Here is a 21302-nt window from a genome sequence, read left to right on the forward strand (position 1 = left end):
GGAGATAGAGAAGATCCAACGGAGAGCAGCACGCTTCTTTACCGGATCATTTAGTAATCGCGAAAGCGTTGCGGAGATGATAGATAAACTCCAGTGGAAGACTCTGCAGGAGAGACGCTCAGTAGCTCGCTACGGGCTTTTGTTGAACTTTCGAGAACATACATTCACCGACTAGTCAGCAGTATATTGTTCCCTCCTACGTATATCTCGCGAAGAGACCATGAGGATAAAATCAGAGAGATTAGAGCCCACACAGAGGCATACCGACAATGTTTCTTTCCACGAACAATACGAGACTGGAATAGAAGGGAGAACCGATAGAGGTGCTCAGAGTACCCTCGGCCACACACCGTCAGGTGGCTTGCGGAGTATGGATGTAGATGTAGATGTAGACACTGATAGCCAAGGTTGGGTTTGGCACGCACGACGTCAAGCAGCAGAAATTCTCAGCGGGTGAGGGCGCGCATTATGTTGCTGAAACGTAAGTCGATAATCTCTTGCCATAAAGGACATCAAAACGGGGTATAGAACATCATCGACGTACCACTGAGCCGCGGATAGCAACCGAAGAGTTCTACTATGAAAAGTATGGGACCTCGCCCACCGATAGAGCTCGAAAACCAGGCGTGACGGTCTGTGGGCGCCATTTGTCTTCATAGCAGAATCCCTATGATTGTCACCCGCTGCGCCCTTACAGCACAGCCATACGTTAAAGATATTAACACCCCGTTTTATTACCCATCATGGCAAGCCAACCCGGGCTTACATTTCAACGATGTAATGCCTGCCAGTACACGGCAAATGTTTCTATTGCTTGTGATCGTGCTTGCCAAACGCAATCTTGGCCAGTAAGATAGCCGGGTCTCTCCTCAACTGACAACGTTCGGAGCATTACGGTCAGGGCTCTTCAGACACCTCGGAATATTAACGATCTAATGCATCAACTGAACAGAATTTGTCACGATATCCCTCAGGAGGACATACAACAACTCTATAAATCAATGCCATGCCAAATAAATGTTTGCTTAGGTCTAGAGGTGGACTAATGCGTTATTGTTGTTGTTGTTGTTGTGGTCTTCAGTCCTGAGACTGGTTTGATGCAGCTCTCCATGCTACTCTATCCTGTGCAAGCTTCTTCATCTCCCAGTACCTACTGCAACCTACATCTTTCTGAATCTATTTAGTGTATTCATCTCTTGGTCTCCCTCTACGATTTTTACCCTCCACGCTGCCCTCTAATACTAAATTGGTGATCCCTTGATGCCTCAGAACATGTCCTACCAACCGAACCCTTCTTCTGGTGAAGTTGTGCCACAAACTTCTCTTCTCCCTAATCCTATTCAATACCTCCTCATTAGTTATGTGATCTACCCATCTAATCTTCAGCATTCTTCTGTAGCACCACATTTCGAAAGCTTCTATTCTCTTCCTGCCCGAACTATTTATCGTCCATGTTTCACTTCCATACAAGGCCACACTCCATACAAATACTTTCAGAAACGACTTCCTGACACTTAAATGTATACTCGATGTTAACAAATTTCTCTTCTTCACAAATGCTTTCCTTGCCATTGCCAGTCTATATTTTATATCCTCTCTACTTCGACCATCATCAGTTATTTTGCTCCCCAAATAGCAAAACTCCTTTACTACTTTAAGTGTCTCATTTCCTAATCTAATTCCCTCAGCATCACCCGACTTAATTCGACTACATTCCAGTATCCTCGTTTTACTTTTGTTGATGTTCATCTTATATCCTCCTTTTAAGACGCTATCCATTCTTTCAACTGCTCTTCCAAGTCCTTTGCTGTCTCTGACAGAATTACAATGTCATCGGCGAACCTCAAAGTTTTTATTTCTTCTCCATGGATTTTAATACCTACTCCGAATTTTTCTTTTGTTTCCTTTACTGCTTGCTCAATATACAGATTGAATAACATCGGGGAGAGGCTACAACCCTGTCTTACTCCCTTCCCAACAACTGCTTCCCTTTCATGTCCCTCGACTCTTATAACTGCCATCTGGTTTCTGTACAAATTATAAATAGCCTTTCGCTCCCTGTATTTTACCCCTGCCACCTTTAGAATTTGAAAGAGAATATTCCAGTCAACATTGTCAAAAGCTTTCTCTAAGTCTACAAATGCTAGAAACGTAGGTTTGCCTTTCCTTAATCTTTCTTCTAAGATAAGTCGTAAGGTCAGTGTTGCCTCACGTGTTCCAGTATTTCTACGAAATCCAAACTGATCTTCCCCGAGGACGGCTTCTACTAGTTTGTCCATTCGTCTGTAAAGAATTCTTGTTAGTATTTTGCAGCTGTGGCTTATTAAACCGATTGTTCGGTAATTTTCACATCTGTCAAGACCCGCATTCTTTGGGATTGGAATTATTATATTCTTCTTGAAGTCTGAGGGTATTTCGCCTGTTTCATACATCTTGCTCACAGGATGGTAGGGTTTTGTCAGGACTGGCTCTCCCAAGGCCGTCAGTAGTTCCAATGGAATGTTGTCTACTACTGGGGCCTTGTTTCGACTCAGGTCTTTCAGTGCTCTGTCAAACTCTTCACGCAGTATCGTATCTCCCATTTCATCTTCATCTACATCCTCTTCCATTTCCATAATATTGTCCTCCAGTACATCGCCTTTGTATAGACCTATATACACCTTCCACCTTTCTGCTTTCCCTTCTTTGCTTAGAACTGGGTTTCCATCTGAGCTCTTGATGTTCATACAAGTGGTTCTCTTATCTCCAAAGGTCTCTTTAATTTTCCTGTAGGCAGTATCTATCTTACCCCTAGTGAGACAAGCCTCCACATCCTTACATTTGTCCTCTAGCCATCCCTGCTTAGCCATTTTGCACTTCCTGTTGATCTCATTTTTGAGACGTTTGTATTGGCTCTGAGCACTATGGGACTCAACTGCTGAGGTCATTAGTCCCCTAGAACTTAGAACTAGTTAAACCTAACTAACCTAAGGAGATCACAAACATCCATGCCCGAGGCAGGATTCGAACCTGCGACCGTAGCGGTCCTGCGGTTCCAGACTGCAGCGCCTTTAACCGCACGGCCACTTCGGCCGGCAGACGTTTGTATTCCTTTTTGCCTGCTTCATTTACTGCATTTTTATATTTTCTCCTTTCGTCAATTAAATTCAATATTTCTTCTGTTACCCAAGGATTTCTTCTAGCCCTCGTCTTTTTACCTACTTGATCCTCTGCTGCCTTCACTACTTCATCCCTCAAAGCTACCCATTCTTCTTCTACCGTATTTCTTTCCCCCATTCCTGTCAATTGTTCCCTTATGCTCTCCCTGAAACTCTGTACAACCTCTGGTTCTTTGAGTTTATCCAGGTCCCATCTCCTTAAATTCCCACCTGTTTGCAGTTTCTTCAGGTTTAATCTACAGGTCATAACCAATAGTTTGTGGTCAGAGTCCACGTCTGCCCCTGGAAATGTCTTAGAATTTAAAACCTGGTTCCTAAATCTCTGTCTTACCATTATATAATCTATCTGATACCTTTTAGTATCTCCAGGGTTCTTCCATGTATACAACCTTCTTTCATGGTTCTTAAACCAAGTGTTAGCTATGATTAAGTTGTGCTCTGTGCAAAATTCTACCAGGCGGCTTCCTCTTTCATTTCTTAGCCCCAATCCATATTCACCTACTCCGTTTCCTTCTCTCCCTTTTCCTACTAACGAATTCCTGTCATCCATGACTATTAAATTTTCGTCACCCTTCTCTATCTGAATAATTTATTTTATTTCATCATACATTTCTTCAATTTCTTCGTCATCTGCAGAGCTAGTTGGCATATAAACTTGTACTACTGTAGTAGGTGTGGGCTTCGTATCTATCTTGGCCACAATAATGCGTTCCCTATGCTGTTTGTAGTAGCTTACCCGCATTCCTATTCATTATTAAACCTACTCCTGCATTACCCCTATTTGATTTTGTGTTTATAGCCCTGTAGGCACCTGACGAGAAGTCTTGTTCCTCCTGCCACCGAACTTCACTAATTCCTACTATATCTAACTTTAACCTATCCATTTCCCTTTTTAAATTTTCTAACCTACCTGCCCGATTAAGTGATCTGACATTCCACGCTCCGATCCGTAGAACGCCAGTTTTCTTTCTCCTGATAACGACATCCTCTTGAGTAGTCCCCGCCCGGAGATCCGAATGGGGGGCTATTTTACTTCCGGAATATTTTACGCAAGAGGACGCCATCATCATTTAGTCATACAGTAAAGCTGCATGCCATCGGGAAAAATTACGGCCGTTGTTTCCCCTTGCTTTCAGCCGTTCGCAGTACCAGCACAGCAAGGCCTTTTTTTATTGTTACAAGGCCAGATCAGTCAATCATCCAGACTGTTGCCCTTGCAACTACTGAAAAGGCTGCTGCCTCTCTTCAGGAACCACACGTTTGTCTGGCCTCTCAACAGATACCCCTCCGTTGTGGTTGCACCTACGGTACAGCTATCTGTATCGCTGAGGCACGCAAGCCTCTCCACGAACGGCAAGATCCATGGTTCATGGGGGGAGGAATGCGTTATTGACCTGTTCAATTTGTGAAACTATTTCTCTTGGATAAATCATCTCTTTATCTGAAATAGTATTTATTTGTTTGTATGTAACTGTACGTCACATCTACCGATTTCCGTCCCAGTCGGATAATTCCTGCGCGGTGCGTCGTGTTTTGACATAGAATGCAATTAATAATGAAGCTTACACGGCTGAAGGAGGTAAAAAAGGCATCGACATATTTTGTAAAAGTGTGTGCACATGACACAGTTGTTACTTATGCAGTAATCAACGCCCGTTCAGCCATGAAAATCCACACCCATAAGTAATTAGAGGACACTTACAAATCGAAGAACTGAAGCAGGTAATTGGGGGCAACAGGGACAGGGAGATTCTGTGTAATGATAGCACGTGGCAGGACAACGTGGCAGGATACCTTACTGGCGGCATGGAGGCGTCAGTGCTACCGATGCGATCGTAACTACGAATTGCCAACGTAATTCAGGGCGATCCGACAGTCGCAAGTAGGTGGCAGTACGATCAATAAGTGTTCCTCTGACTGAACGGCAATTTCTTTTCGAGTGGCATCCAGTTACACTGTGTCAACGCGTCACATAAGCAGTAGGATTATGTCGTCTGGAGACGGACAGTAGCTGCCACCGATAACGCGTCTTGACGTCAGAAGATCTTCGATCCTAATGAGACATAGCTCTTGCTGTGGAGGTTTTTTTACAAACTCGGGTTTCGAAGAAAACTGCCAATGGCACAGATACTTCTACTTTTCGTGGCCAATCTGACTATGCTCATTTACGTCGATTTGGTCAAATTCCTATGTGATGTTAGGATGGCAAACACTGACTTCTTCCACGGGCCAGAACCGCATCTCTGGCGCCTGCATAGTGTTTTCATGCGCGAAGTATCGTTCAGACCTGGCACAAAAGGCTCCTTTGCAACGAAAAATTCAATATTGGCAAAAATTACTAGCTTCTGAATTAATTGCCATTACATGCAGCAAAAATTATGGACAATACCTCCATACTGAGGCACCATTACTGTACATGTTGTATCTCTAGTCCGACTTCACAACTTTTATAAAATCGCGAATCAGATTATAGTCTAAATTAATTCACATCGAAACATCATTGCTATCCTCACAGGCTAGTTAAGCTCGAATTAACCTAATACTAGTGTGGCGATAGTAATTTGCTACCCCTGAACAAAGAGGTGAAGAACGTTTGTCTGTCGAAGCCGCGGGTTCCAAACGATAGGTATCGAATGTGGGATTCTAAATCAATCGCGTGGCTGTGGTGGCGTTATGTGCATGCTTACAGTGGTCACTACAGCAACGACAAGAGAAGAGCGTTGACTAAAGTACTCGTAATTACAAAGGAAACGACTTACCTTACTCGTCGTCGACGTTGTCGTCATTATAAAGTCCACTTGATGCTTCGGGAAGCATTCCCTTTTCGACGTAAGCTGAGTAGACTCTTGACAATGTCATGCAAAAATATGGGTAGAGTGTCACATGCGTCAACTTTTCCTTGCAACTGCATGTTACGGAAATACTGACACTGAGAGAAGTAGAGTTGGTTTCTTTCTTCTTGGCGCCCTTCTCTTGTAACGGAAGATTTCACTCATTTCCACAGCCGCTCGATGTTCTACGTGTGCACGCTGGGATCATCGGAAGACACGAACTCTACAGAATGCTTCACGAATCCCTAGTTGATTCCTACTGCTTTCAGTGTCTTGTAGGACTGAAGGCCGTCTGTAATCACTTTTTTACGGGGCAGTATGAAGTGCTTTATCAAACCGACTAGAGTTCCCTTGTCTCCGGAGAACACTCTTACCACAAAGCACTTCCGGGTCTGTCGTTCTCTACCACTGAATACCCAAATATGTTGGATTTCATTCTTTAAAGGTCGTCCTCCGTGGGTTTTTCTTCTTGCTATGTGCAACTCGTCCACTTCAGCAACTTTATTTGCTCCACTGATTGGTACATTGTCGTTCGTCACTGTTACTTAACACACTTCTCTGCAAAACCCGAAATCGACGCACACGGTGTTGGTAGATAAGTCGTTTTTAGATGCTGTTTCTTGCAGGGTGTGGTCCCTAACCCAGCAAGATACAAGAATTATGCAGATCTGGATCGATAATTTGGAATAGCCAAACCATGTATTCTGCCTGATAGTCGTTCGTTTAGCACAGTTTACACAGTTAATTTGTAAAGCTCTTTCACTATCAGATCTCTTCTTATGAATTTTTGTAGACTTCGACCCACCGCAGTCTACACCGTGCCTCCTTTCGTCATCCGGTATTAGTCCACATTTCCCACAAAAACCCAAACAATTTTCTACATTACATAAGCGTGGAATTAGATTCTTCCAATTGAGTCAATCGGCCGATGAAACGTCTACAGCAGACATCCCAACTCACTACCGACATAAATCGTTTAGGTTTCCCTAGCAACTCACAAATAATTTATCGTAACGCCCACCACCAGAGTCACGTGATCGATTTAGAATCGCATGTGATTCCTCGGCATTGACGGATCCTGTCGCTAATACAAACATCGAATAAAAAATAGAAAGGGATACTCTTGTGACTACAATTTACGTCACCCTGTTTACGATCGCACAGTCTTTTTAAATGCGTGTGCACTGAGGCAGCAAAGAAACGACGAACGAAGAATAGTGACAGTATAAAATAAAACTATCAAGGCCTGCTTGGTGTATGCGAGAGCGTAACTTCTCTTTGTGGCAGAAATGGCCTAATTTGGAAAGACCTCTAGTTGAAATTGTGACGCAAGACGCAGCGTGATATTTGGAGCAGAATGCGAGGAACGATATTTATAAACGGCAGAGGAAAGGAAGCTGAATGAAGTCGGCGGAACGAAAGGAAGCATGAGGGTTGGGGAATGGGTGCGGGAGGGAGAGGGGGGGGGGGGCGCCGCCGAGAAATCTGCATGCGCGTGGGCGGCCTCATTGTCGGGGCGCTATTTCCTGCCTACAGCAGGAAGCAGGTGGTAAATGGGAAGGCGCGCCGAAGCCCAGGGCTCCGGAGGCGCCACGGCAATAACCCAGCATTCAAAGGCGCTACCCATATGAGCGCTGGGCAATCCTGCACAGGTGTCTCTTGCTTCCTCCTTGTGTCTGCTCTTTGCACACAAAATTGAGGATTTCCGGAATGACCTAAATGACGTTTTGAGTACGCCATCACGTGGTGGCAGTGCGTCGCAAAGTGACGAGAGATCTTATGTAAGGTCTTCCGGATGCACCCGGTGAAACCTAATTTTTTGTGCGTTCTGACAGAGACGTAGCATATGAACCAGGCCAATTTCTTTACGAATTTAATTGACTCCGTAACAGTAGGAGGAAATACTGATTACGGGGCACATCTTAAACTGTCCTCATCGGCATATGAGTGGTGTGAAGTGTAAGGCTTAGCATATGACAATTGTTTGCAACGTATGCGAGCTTGGAAAATCGAAATATAAGTGTCTGGATTGTCTGATTTCTTATTGTTCTCTTGACTGCAGGAAGAATCACAAATCTTTAACAACATGTAAGCCTGTAACATACAGACATACAGGTACAGCGCCGCCTTAATTTGGTAAGTTCAACAGAAGAAAATTCTGAATCCACATCGGAAGATGATGTTGCTTTGGAGAAATTACAAGCATTACCGGAGTCAGATGAACTTAAAGATGTTTTAAAATACCACGAATTGAAAGAGATGTTAATAGCAACTGATAAATTTAAACATCCTTCACAAGCAATTCTGGCAGCAATGATCGAACGTATGTTTGTCGAATTTGCTGACATTTGCCTGAAAATTGTTGAGCCTCCAGCAGAAAGAAAAATCTATTTGTATACTCGGAATGTCTTTTCTCCACGTAACAGTTGTATGCACTGCATTAAGTTCTTTCCTTGAGATTGTATTTATGTGAAAATATTCTTGCACATATGAAAAATATTATTTATGTAAGATTGTTGTGATGTGATTATTTTGCCATGAACATCATTTTGTAAATTAGTTTAGCATCAAAAATGCTTCGTTTTAGGTGTAGACGAAATGTATTGACTATGGCATGATATTCATGTTACAGTTGCTTAAATTTCCAGTGAATAAAACATATCCTCTCGTCGACAGTACCAGGAATACAAAAATAAGAAGAAAAGAACTTGTTACACAAAATTTCGGGTGAAGTGCCGGATGTTTGCATGGAATCCAATTGTCGAAAACCTTCGTGTCCTCCGTAGCTGGCGTAGGTCTGTGATGGAACCACAGGAAGACAATCCAACTGATATCGATGCGGCGAGTTTTCACCACGGAGGGCGCGCGACGCAGCAGAATAGAACGCGCTCCAGTAGCGCACGCGCAGCGACAAGTGAATCCACCACGCATGTGCCGGAGGGGCCTTAAACACCAGAGCTCAGGGAGTTTTCGCCAGTATCACCTGAAGATGGCCAGAAGACTCTGCGCCGAAATATTGTGGCAGGAAGTTTCAAACATCCGGCAGTTCGCCCGAAATTTTGTGGAACAATATGTACGTCGGGAAAATTTTAAATCTCACAGAAAAGAACTTACTATGTTGTTTCTGATGCAAATAAACCAGTCTCTAGTCACTGGGAATACAATACGCGTGACCACTGTCCAACTCCTAATAAATGTTGTTATTCATATATGTTTGTGAAAAATGTATAAACGAAGCCATGAGATAGTTCAAAAATGGTTCAAATGACTCTGAGCACTATGGGACTCAACTGCTGTGGTCATAAGTCCCCTAGAACTTAGAACTACTTAAACCTTACTAACCTAAGGACATCACACACATCCATGCCCGAGGCAGGATTCGAACCTGCGACCGTAGCGGTCGTGCGGTTCCAGACTGTAGCGCCTTTAACCGCTCGGCCACTCCGGCCGGCTCATGAGATAGTTCCATTTCTGTAACTAAAACATGGAAAATTAGAAAAAGATTCATTTTCTGTCATTGTGCGTAGCAGACTAGTTTCAATGGTTCTTAACTGTTTTCAGTTACAATACTTTAGATCAGTTACGGCACACTTCATTGCTATCAATGAAATATCTATAATGACAGTGCTGTTTAATATTAGACATTCATAAATGGCAAAAGTACCAATACAATTTGTGGTGTCACCGCCAGACACCACACTTGCTAGGTGGTAGCTTTTAAATCGGCCGCGGTCCGTTAGTATACGTCGGACCCGCGTGTCGCCACTGTCAGTGATAGCAGACCGAGCGCCACCACACGTCAGGTCTAGAGAGACGGACTGGCACTCGCCCCAGTTGTGCAGCCGACTTTGCCAGAAGGGGATCACTGACAAATACGCTCTCATTTGCCGAGACGATAGTTAGCATAGCCTTCAGCTAAGTCAATTGCTACGACCTAGCAAGGCGCCATCATCAAGTTATATTGAGATGATAATACTGTATCAACAAGACCAATGTTCACCAATTGTGGATTAAAGTTAAGTATTCCAGCAGTTACGTACTTTTCTTTATAGCATTCATTACGTATCCTGTTTCAGATCTCACGCCAGCCTGCGTGAGTTTAAGCGCGTGCCTTTCGGCTTCCTCTATTGTGTCTAGGCTGTCTTGTCTAGACACAACACAATTGTTTCAAAACGGATTATTTTCATGATCTGGAACTGTTCACGTATAAAATAACAGCTGATTTCAATCGCATATCACTTTTTGCTTTAATCTATATCGTAAATCAAGTAAATGAACCACTACATTAAAATCTATTTGTACGTCTTATTCAGTGTTTCTATTTGATAAATGAGCGAAGTATTTTTTCAGGATTACTCGAATTTCCAGCACACTTTCAGCTGGAAGATGTCTGCATTTGTAGGGTGGAAGGTTTATTTTATTATTGAATTACATTTTGTTCGTCGTCTTTTACAAGAGCCTGAAACCTATATTTGTGGTCAGCTAGAAAGCGTTGGAGAACATACTGACCATAATTTCCAGTCTGAGAGTCCACATACTTCTTGTGCTCACTGAAAGAAATGTTTCTACTAACTATTTACTCAGCGGAATCTGGGACTATGATTATAAATAAAAGTTTTGAGTGCTGATTCACGTATCCAATAAAAGTTCACACAAACACAGTAATATTCTTGATAATAATAATAATAATAATGTCCCAATTGTACGCAGCACTGTGAGTAGTTCAGAGGACCTCTACAAAAAGTTCCAATTAAATAGTCTTTCGCCCTGACCTCTAATCATCGAAGTTAATTGCTCGCCACAGAAGGGGGGAATAATCCTACCACTTGCTATGCTGTTTTGTCAGCATTAAGGACGGCACACGAACAATCACGTCCGTGAAGTCTAAGCGATCAAGGATGGTGTACAGTCCTCACTTTCTACACTCCTGGAAATGGAAAAAAGAACACATTGACACCGGTGTGTCAGACCAACCATACTTGCTCCGGACACTGTGAGAGGGCTGTACAAGCAATGATCACACGCACGGCACAGCGGACACACCAGGAACCGCGGTGTTGGCCGTCGAATGGCGCTAGCTGCGCAGCATTTGTGCACCGCCGCCGTCAGTGTCAGCCAGTTTGCCGTGGCATACGGAGCTCCATCGCAGTCTTTAACACTGGTAGCATGCCGCGACAGCGTGGACGTGAACCGTATGTGCAGTTGACGGACTTTGAGCGAGGACGTATAGTGGGCATGCGGAAGGCCGGGTGGACGTACCGCCGAATTGCTCAACACGTGGGGTGTGAGGTCTCCACAGTACATCGATGTTGTCGCCAGTGGTCGGCGGAAGGTGCACGTGCCCGTCGACCTAGAACCGGACCGCAGCGACGCACGGATGCACGCCAAGACCGTAGGATCCTACGCAGTGCCGTAGGGGACCGCACCGCCACTTCCCAGCAAATTAGGGACACTGTTGCTCCTGGGGTATCGGCGAGGACCATTCGCAACCGTCTCCATGAAGCTGGGCTACGGTCCCGCACACCGTTAGGCCGTCTTCCGCTCACGCCCCAACATCGTGCAGCCCGCCTCCAGTGGTGTCGCGACAGGTGTGAATGGAGGGACGAATGGAGACGTGTCGTCTTCAGCGATGAGAGTCGCTTCTGCCTTGGTGCCAGTGATGGTCGTATGCGTGTTTGGCGCCGTGCAGGTGAGCGCCACAATCAGGACTGCATACGACCGAGGCACACAGGGCCAACACCCGGCAATATGGTGTGGGGAGCGATCTCCTACACTGGCCGTACACCACTGGTGATCGTCGAGGGGACACTGAATAGTGCACGGTACATCCAAACCGTCATCGAACCCATCGTTCTACCATTCCTAGACCGGCAAGGGAACTTGCTGTTCCAACAGGACAATGCACGTCCGCATGTATCCCGTGCCAGCCAACGTGCTCTAGAAGGTATAAGTCAACTACCCTGGCCAGCAAGATCTCCGGATCTGTCCCCCATTGAGCATGTTTGGGACTGGATGAAGCGTCGTCTCACGCGGTCTGCACGTCCAGCACGAACGCTGGTCCAACTGAGGCGCCAGGTGGAAATGGCATGGCAAGCCGTTCCACAGGACTACATCCAGCATCTCTACGATCGTCTCCATGGGAGAATAGCAGCCTGCATTGCTGCGAGAGGTGGATATACACTGTACTAGTGCCGACATAGTGCATGCTCTGTTGCCTGTGTCTATGTGCCTGTGGTTCTGTCAGTGTGATCATGTGATGTATCTGACCCCAGGAATGTGTCAATAAAGTTTCCCCTTCCTGGGACAATGAATTCACGGTGTTCTTATTTCAATTTCCAGGAGTGTATTTGTACCGAAAACGTGCGTTTAGAAGCAGCCTAGTGGTGACGTCATATGAGGCAGAGCGTAAGCCGGCGTCTGACTGACTCGGACAGAGCGATAGCTTGGTGCGAAGTGTGTGCCGTCACTGCCTCTGAGGACGTATTTGTATATGGGCGCAGCGGACGGCCAACCGAAACATCTGCCGTCATATGCTGTTTGCCCAGGTAGCAGCATCTAAATGGCTGCTTTCTCGGACACATATAATTTTATAACGTTGTTGTGTATATGTTTACAATTGTAAGTAGGCTGTTTATGTTTTCTTATTGGCAACGTTACGTAGCGCTCTGTATGAAAATCACTGGCTGTGCTGTGCGCAGTCTGTGGCTAGTTTGCATTGTTGTCTGCCATTGTAGTGTTGGGCAGCTGGATGTGAACAGCGCGTAGCGTTGCGCAGTTGGAGGTGAGCCACCAGCAGTGGTGGATGTGGGGAGAGAAATGGCGGAGTTTTGAAATTTGTAAGACTGGATGTCATGAACTGCTATGTATATTATGATTTTTCAACACTATTAAGGTAAATACATTGTTTGTTCCCTATCAAAATCTTTCATTTGCTAACTGTGCCTATCAGTAGTTAGTGCCTTCCGTAGTTAGAATCTTTTATTTAGCTGGCAGTAGTGGCGCTCGCTGTATTGCACTAGTTCGAGTAACGAAGATTTTTGTGAGGTAAGTGTTTCATGAAAGGTATAGGTTAACGTTAGTCAGGGCCACTCTTTTGTAGGGATTATTGAAAGTCAGATTGCGTTGCGCTAAAAATATTGTGTGTCAGTTTAAGGACAGTCATGTATAAATGTTCAAAGGGGACGTTTCACAATCTTCGTAACTTTTATATGAATGGATTTAAGTTGGATTTAATTACAGAAAATGTTTTAGCTCGACTGCATTTAAATTATGTAAAAAAGAAAAAATGGCTCTCAGCACTATTGGACTTAACTTCTGAGGTCATCAGTCCCCTAGAACATAGAACTACTTAAACCTAACTAACCTAAGGACATCACACACATCCATGCCCGAGGTGGGATTCGAACCTGCGACCGTAGCGGTCGCGCGGTTCCAGCATGTAGCACGTAGAACCGCTCGGCCACTCCGGTCGGCTAAACTTTGTCAGCTCAAATTTTTAGAACAGAGCAATCAGTAGAACGTGACCTCTGAACTACTTCTTTAAGAGCCCTTGTACTATTGTTCTTAACATCAAAGTCTTGAAACTTGTAATATCTTTATTACTTAATAGATCTAATCAGGTGCTGTAACCAGAATTATCATTAATATAAATTGTACTTAATTTTGTAACAAATAAGAACGTTTTTGTCCCAAATTTAGTTTTTGGTAAATTACTCGAAAACTATTAGAAGTAGCTTAATGAGGTCACGTAGTTAATGGTTTTCTATCAAACTGAAGCTTCATACCAAGTTTAATATTTCTGAATCTAATATTTAGCCCCTTCAATGTTTCGTAAAAACACCGATTTTGAGCAAAATATTGTTCTGATCAAACTGAAACTTGTAGTAGTTAATTGCGACATACACATGCAAATTATGAACAAGTTTTGGTTTTCTAACTTCATTATTTAGCGCCGCTTGTTTTTTACTTGAAACAATGTATTTAGTGAAACATATTCATCAAATGACCTCAGGTTTAACGGTTTTAACATTAATATACTGAATCACATGTTGAGAAAGTTTAGAAAAGCTATTTTAATTTTTAATTTCAGTCTTAGATTACGGCGCAGTATCCTGTATGCTACGTCGTGCCGCTTGGCGCTAGTAGCCGTGAACTGGGGTAAGTCCCGGCACACTCTCTCGCCTCCGTCTCTCTTGTTACGCCAAACATCCCTCTCAAAATTAAAAAAAAAAAAGAGGTCAGTGAAGATGTCTGTCATTCGGAGGACCCGGGTTCGATTCCTGGTACTGCCAAATATTTTTCCTTGGTGGGAGACTGGTACGGGGTGCACTACCCTTGTGACGTCAACTGAGGAGCTACTTGACCGATTAGTAGCTGCTCCACGGTCTGGAAAGTCTGCTGACCACATGCCCCTGCTTACAACGCCCGCATGACATCGCTAGGCAAAGCATGACAGTTCGGCAGGTAGACATCGAAAAGCCACGTGAGACAGAGTATCCGATAACGGAAGTGAAAGCGTTTTTTTTTTTTTTTTTTTTTTTTTTTGTCATCAGTCTACTGACTGGTTTGATGCGGCCCGCCACAAATTCCTTTCCTGTGCTAACCTCTTCATCTCAGAGTAGCACTTGCAACCTACGTCCTCAATTATTTGCTTTACGTATTCCAACCTCTGTCTTCCTCTACAGTTTTTGCCCTCTACAGCTCCCTCTAGTACCATGGAAGTTATTCCCTCATGTCTTAGCAGATGTCCTATCATCCTGTTCCTTCTCCTTATCAGTGTCTTCCACATATTCCTTTCCTCTCCGATTCTGCGTAGAACCTCCTCATTCCTTACCTAATCAGTCCACCTAATTTTCAACATTCGTCTATAGCACCACATCTCAAATGCTTCGATTCTCTTCTGTTCCGGTTTTCTCACAGTCCATGTTTCACTACCATACCATGCTGTACTCCAGACGTACATCCTCAGAAATTTCTTCCTCAAATTAAGGCCGGTATTTGATATTAGTAGCCTTCTCTTGGCCAGAAATGCCTTTTTTGCCATAGCGAGTCTGCTTTTGATGTCCTCCTTGCTCCGTCCGTCATTGGTTATTTTACTGCCTAGGTAGCAGAATTCCTTAACTTCATTGACTTCGTGACCATCAATCCTGATGTTAAGTTTCTCGCTGTTCTCATTTCTACTACTTCTCATTACCTTCGTCTTTCTCAGATTTACTCTCAAACCATACTGTGTACTCATTAGACTGTTCATTCCGTTCAGCAGATCATTTAATTCTTCTCCACTTTTATTCAGGATAGCAATGTCATCAGCGAATCGTATCATTGATACCCTTTCACCTTGTATTTTAATTCCACTCCTGAACCTTTCTTTTATTACCATCATTGCTTCCTCGATGTACAGATTGAAGAGTAGGGGCGAAAGGCTACAACCTTGTCTTACACCCTTCTTAATACGAGCACTTCGTTCTTGATCGTCCACTCTTATTATTCCCTCTTGGTTGTTTTACATATTGTATATGACCGCCGGCCTCGGTGGCCATGCGGTTCTAGGCGCTGTAGTCCGGAACCGCGCGACTGCTACGGTCGCAGGTTCGAATCCTGCATCGGGCGTGGATAGGTGTGATGTCCTTAGGTTAGTTAGGTCACCTAGCGTATTCTCAATTTTCTTTTCCATTCTTCTATATATTATTCTTGTAAGCAGCTTCGATGCATGAGCTGTTAAGCTGATTGTGCGATAATTCTCGCACTTGTCAGCTCTTGCCGTCTTCGGAATTGTGTGGATGATGCTTTTCCGAAAGTCAGATGGTATATCGCCAGACTTATATATTCTGCACACCAACGTCGATAGTCGTTTTGTTGCCACTTCCCCCAATGGTTTTAGAAATTCTGATGGAATGTTTTCTATCCCTTCTGCCTTATTTGACCGTAAGACCTCCAAAGCTCTTTTAAATTCCGATTCTAATACTGGATCCCCTATCTCTTCTAAATCGACTCCTGTTTCTTCTTCTATCACATCAGACAAATCTTCACCCGCATAGAGGCTTTCAATGTATTCTTTCCACCTATCTGCTCTCTCCTCTGCATTTAACAGTAGAATTCCCGTTGCACTCTTAATGTTACCACCGTTGCTTTTAATGTTACTAAAGGTTGTTTTGACTTTCCTGTATGCTGAGTGTGTCCTTCCGACAATCATATCTTTTTCGATGCCTTCACATTTTTCCTGCAGCCATTTCGTCTTAGCTTCCCTGCACTTCCTATTTATTTCATTCCTCAGCGACTTGTATTTCTGTATTCCTGATTTTCCCGGACCATGTTTGTACTTCCTCCTTTCATCAATCAACTGAAGTATTTCTTCTGTTACCCATGGTTTCTTCGCAGCTACCTTCTTTGTACCCAACTTCTGTGATGGCCCTATGAGAGATGTCCATTCCTCTTCAACTGTACTGCCTACTGCGCTATTCCTGATTGCTGTATCTATAGCGTTAGAGAACGTATCTCGTCATTCCTTAGTACTTCCGTATCCCACTTCTTTGCGTATTGATTCTTCCTGACTAATGTCTTGAACTTCAGCCTACTCTTCATCACTACTATTTTGTGATCTGAGTCTATATCTGCTCCTGGGTACGCCTTACAATCCAGTATCTGATTTCGGAATCTCTGTCTGACGTAATCTAACAGCTGCGTATGTGGACTGAAATATCTTCCTCCTTACAAGGGGATCCTTAACGAGTGCCTGTCTTTGATTTTCTTCATACTTAGTGGATTAGATGCTCACAAGTGAACCTTCCCATCGCACCCCCCTCAGATTTAGTTATAAGTTGGCACAGTGGATAGGCCTTGAAAAACTTAACACAGATCAATCGAGAAAACAGGAAGAAGTTGTGTGGAACTATGAAAAAAATAAGCAAAATATACAAACTGAGTAGTCCATGCGCAAGATAGGCATCATCAAGTATAGCGTGAGCTCAGGAGCGCCGTGGTCCCGTGGTTAGCGTGAGCAGCTGTGGAACTAGAAGTCTTTGGTTCAAGTCTTCCCTCATGTGAAAAGTTTAATTTTTTGTTTTCAGACAATTATTATCTGACTTGTTTTCCTGTCGAGGAATCGGTTGACCTCTGACCTTGCGATCAAATCTTTTCGGTTCCCATTGGAGAGGCACGTCCTTACGTCTACTAATCGCACGGTTTTGCGGTGCGGTCGCAAAACGCAGACACTAAACTTATTACAGTGAACAGAGACGCAACGAACGAACGGACAGATCATAACTTTGCAAAAATAAAAAAGTAAACTTTTCACTCTAGGTAAGACCTGAACCAAGGACCTGTAGCTCCGCAGTTACTCACGCTAATCACGGGACCACGGCGCTTCTGAGCTCACCCTATCCTTGATGTTGCCAATCTTGCGCATGGACTACTCAGTTTGTATATTTTGCTTATTTTTTCATAGTTCCCCACAACTTCTTCCTGTTTTCTCGATTGATCTGTGTTCAGTTTTTAAAGGCCTATCCACTGTGCGAACTTATAACTAAATCCGAGGGAGGCGCGATGGGGAGGTTCCCTTGTCAGTGTCCGGACATCAGTTTCCTACATCAGTAAGACACAAGTTTCAGAAAAACTCAGGAAATTGTCTTTGAAAAGATTTCCCAGTTGTGATAAGTACAAAACAATTCTGTAAGGGGCAGTCAAATGAGAACGAGGCAAATGGAAAAAAGAAAGTAAACTGTTTATTATTTCAACAGCAATCACCGCAACTCTTAATACATGTATCCCATTGTGAAACATGACGGTCAGTGCCTTCATGGAAAAATGTTTGTGGTTGCCTACGAAGCCATGATTGTACCCAGGCGTGCACGTCTTCGTCCAAGACAAATCGACAGCCACGAATGTCTTTAACCAGGGCTTCAGAAATATGGAAATCGCACGAGGAGAGAACAGGACTGTATGGAGGATATATAGAGGCTCCCCAGCGAAACTTCTGCAACCTTGTAAACATAGGGCCCCGCTGACATTCGTGGCCGTAGATTTGTTTTAGATGAAGAGCTGCAAGCCTGGGTACAGTCACAGTTATGTAGACAACCGCAGACATGTTTTAATGAAGACACTGACAGTCACGTCTCGTTGTGGGATAAATCCCTTGATGACTGTATATTCATATTCCGAAAGTTTTTCATGTCTTTGTCTCTGTTCTAAAAGTGAACTTTATGCTTCTTTATAAATTTAATGAACCCTGACACTGTGTCATTCTGTTTCGTTGTAGCAGTTCTTTCTTAATGAACCACAATTGCGTTCAAGGGCCTACGCTGCGTATTTCAAGTACAAATTTAGCAATTTTTGTACATTGTCATCTTTTCCCATATTAAATTATTTGTTTTCAGTTCCGTTATCTATACTTTTAGTTCCTAATTTTGTAAAAAGTGTGGATTCTGGATTGAAAGTATGCTTCATGTCTCTTTTCCTATATTTCTGCTAGGTTCTGCTTCACTTTACAGTAGTGGGGAGCTTGCAAATATTTCAAGTTGTTGAGGGCTCTTTGTTTACATCGTACTGACCTCAGTGTTAATACTTGTAGAAATTTTCGTCTTCTAACTTAACTCGACGTTTCTGTGGCAGCAGACTCTGTTGTGTCCATGTGTTAATGTTCTGTTACTTCAGTGGGTGAACCCGCAAATGTTTCCTCTGGATGAACCGTCGATCACGATTCATGACCAGCCTCCGGAGCAGTACCTCTCACGTCATCCTGAACGATGCTGATCGCGGAAATTACTGGTTACTTGTTGTAAGCCGTCAGACCACGACTGGAACTTCATTTTGGTGGTCCCGTGGTTTACAGTTTATTGCCTCGACATTGCTAGTGCACGTTGTGCTATCATCTTCAGTAATATTACTAGTCTAGCCTTGACTGTTCCCCATTTCTTAATCATCATGACTTTGCTAGTACGCCCATAGGTGCTTCGCATACCATTACTATATTCAAGCTTATTGTTTATAGTCTCGGCACCATTAACAACAACTGTGTTACTTCCACCTGATGTAGCACCGTTGCCATCGATTCTCTACATATTATTGTTACGAGGTCAGAAGGTAAGGATTTACGTAATAAGAAAATGTGGTTTTGCCTTGTTTTACTGCTTATACATGTTTCGTAAAAGTTTCTCCTTCTTCAGTGGGTTTTATTTATTATCTTATTACTACATACTTATGTTTATAAGTCTGTCTGATAAATAAAGATTTACGTATAATCAGAGCTTAAGTCCGTTTTCGCCTGGGAATGGTTTGATGCAGCCCGCCACGAATTCCTCTCTTGTGCCAACCTCTTCATCTCAGAATACATACTACATGCTCAGTTGCTTGTTGGGAGTATTCCACTCCCTGTCTTCCGCTACAGTTTTTACCCTCTACAGTTCCCTCTAGTACTACGGAAGTTATCCCGTGATGTGCCAACACTTGTCTTGTCATCCTGTCCCTTCTGCTTGACCACAAATCCTCACCGATTGTGTGGGGAGCCTCCTCATTCCCAATTACTCCACCTAAGTTTCAGCATCCTTTCATAACGACAATCACAAACGCTTCGACTGTCTTCCTTTCTGGTATTATCGAAGCCCATGACTCACATCCATATAATTCTGTGAAATGTCGTTTCTTAGAAATTTCTTTCTCAAATTAAGGAGGATGCCTGATATTAGCATACATTTTTGAACAGGAATGCTCTCTTTACCTGTGGGAGGGTGCTTTGTATGCCCTTCTTACCGTCTGTCATTTTGCTCCCAAGGCAAACAGAATTCCTGAAATTCGTGCTCACCACTTTTGGTGTTTATTTTATTGCTAATCACATTTTTGATTCTCATTACTTTTGTCGGTTCACTCTCTGTACTCTTATTTTGTACTCATTAGATTGTGCATTTCACTCAGCAAACCCTGCAATTATTCTTCAATTTCACTGAAGATAACAGTGTCATCAGTGAATCTTAACATTTATAGACATCCTTTCACCCTGAATTTTAATCCCACTCTTGGACCTTTGCTTTATTTCGGTCGTGGTTTGTTAGATGTGCAGACTGAAAAGTAGTGGAGAAAAACTATACTGATGCCTTACATCCTTTTTAATCCAACTACTTCGTACTTGATCTTGCATTCTTATGTTTCTCTCTTGGTTCTTGAGCTTGATTTTAATTAACCATCTTTTGCTATGTTCCTTTTCCGTTTTCTTATTTCTTTTCCAATTTTTATTATAATTTCGAACATCTTGCACCATTTTACATTGTCGAAGGCTTTATCTAGGATCATAAATTCTGTTAATATATATATATATATATATATATATATATATATATATATATATATATATATATATATATGTATGTGTATAGTTTCCATTTATCAAGCACAGCGACATAACTGCCCATTTGGCGGTTTTATCTTTCTTAAAAGCCAAACTGACGATTATCTAAAGGATCCTCAATTTTCTTTCCCATTTCCTAAATTTTCCTTTCCATTCTTTTGTATGTGGTGAGAAGCAAATCGAAACGGGACCTCTTGTAGAAAATTTTAGATTTTGATCTGTTCTAATTTTTACGTTCAGCGTTAAATTTCGAACAGTTTGTAAACGCCAAATAGATTTCCGTCTCGAAATTTGAGTGAGTTATGACATATTGAATATTGATCATGGAAAATGAGTGATTTGAAATAATTCATTTAAAAGTTGCATTTCATTACCGTTGTTTAATTTGTCATATTTGTGAGACACGTTCTGCATATGTGTATGTCCTTTGTCTAATGGCATAGCCTTTTTCAAATTAACATTACACATTAAGTGGTTAACCCCTTCAGACCAATAGCACATCATAGTGTACAAAAATTTAAAACGAAATAAAATGGATTCAAATTGAGAAAAATTAGCATACCCTGCACAGCCTTTTCTTTTGGCAAAACATTGGTAATTTTACTGTGTTATCGTAACTTTTAGAGCCAAATTTCGATTTTGAAGCCATTAATGGGCCACAAAACACCTAAAAGCTTTAATTCACCAAACACCCAAAACTTTATTGCTGACATCCCACATACTTTGTAGTGGCTACAGGATTTGATTTTCTGTCTCTAAAATACTTGTATTAAGTGGTTCAAGGTAGTTTACAGACAGTGTTTTCGCCTCTTTTTCTCCGGTTTTGGAATATCTGGCTGGTAATGTTATTCCTCAGGATCTTCATTGTCACTGACTTGAGGTTCTGTTTCAGTCTGTGGTTCTGATTCAGTACACAGAATGGCTTTTTATTCCTCTTTGCAAAAGAGTTGTCTTGTGACAGCCAGAGCGAGAGCACCA

The 21302-nt window shown here is 42.8% G+C and overlaps 1 protein-coding gene across 1 annotated transcript; it reads left to right on the forward strand.

Moving 5' to 3' along the window:
* The first annotated feature begins 7962 nt into the window (after nt 1–7962).
* On the forward strand, nt 7963–8446 carry LOC126474585 (zinc finger HIT domain-containing protein 3-like). Its single transcript, XM_050102097.1, has 2 exons — nt 7963–8104; nt 8208–8446. The coding sequence occupies exons 1-2, from the start codon at nt 7963–7965 to the stop codon at nt 8444–8446; spliced, it is 381 nt and encodes a 126-aa protein (XP_049958054.1).
* The last annotated feature ends 12856 nt before the right edge of the window (nt 8447–21302 follow it).

This window comes from Schistocerca serialis, chromosome 1 (assembly GCF_023864345.2).
Source record: "Schistocerca serialis cubense isolate TAMUIC-IGC-003099 chromosome 1, iqSchSeri2.2, whole genome shotgun sequence".
Lineage (NCBI taxonomy): Eukaryota > Metazoa > Arthropoda > Insecta > Orthoptera > Acrididae > Schistocerca > Schistocerca serialis.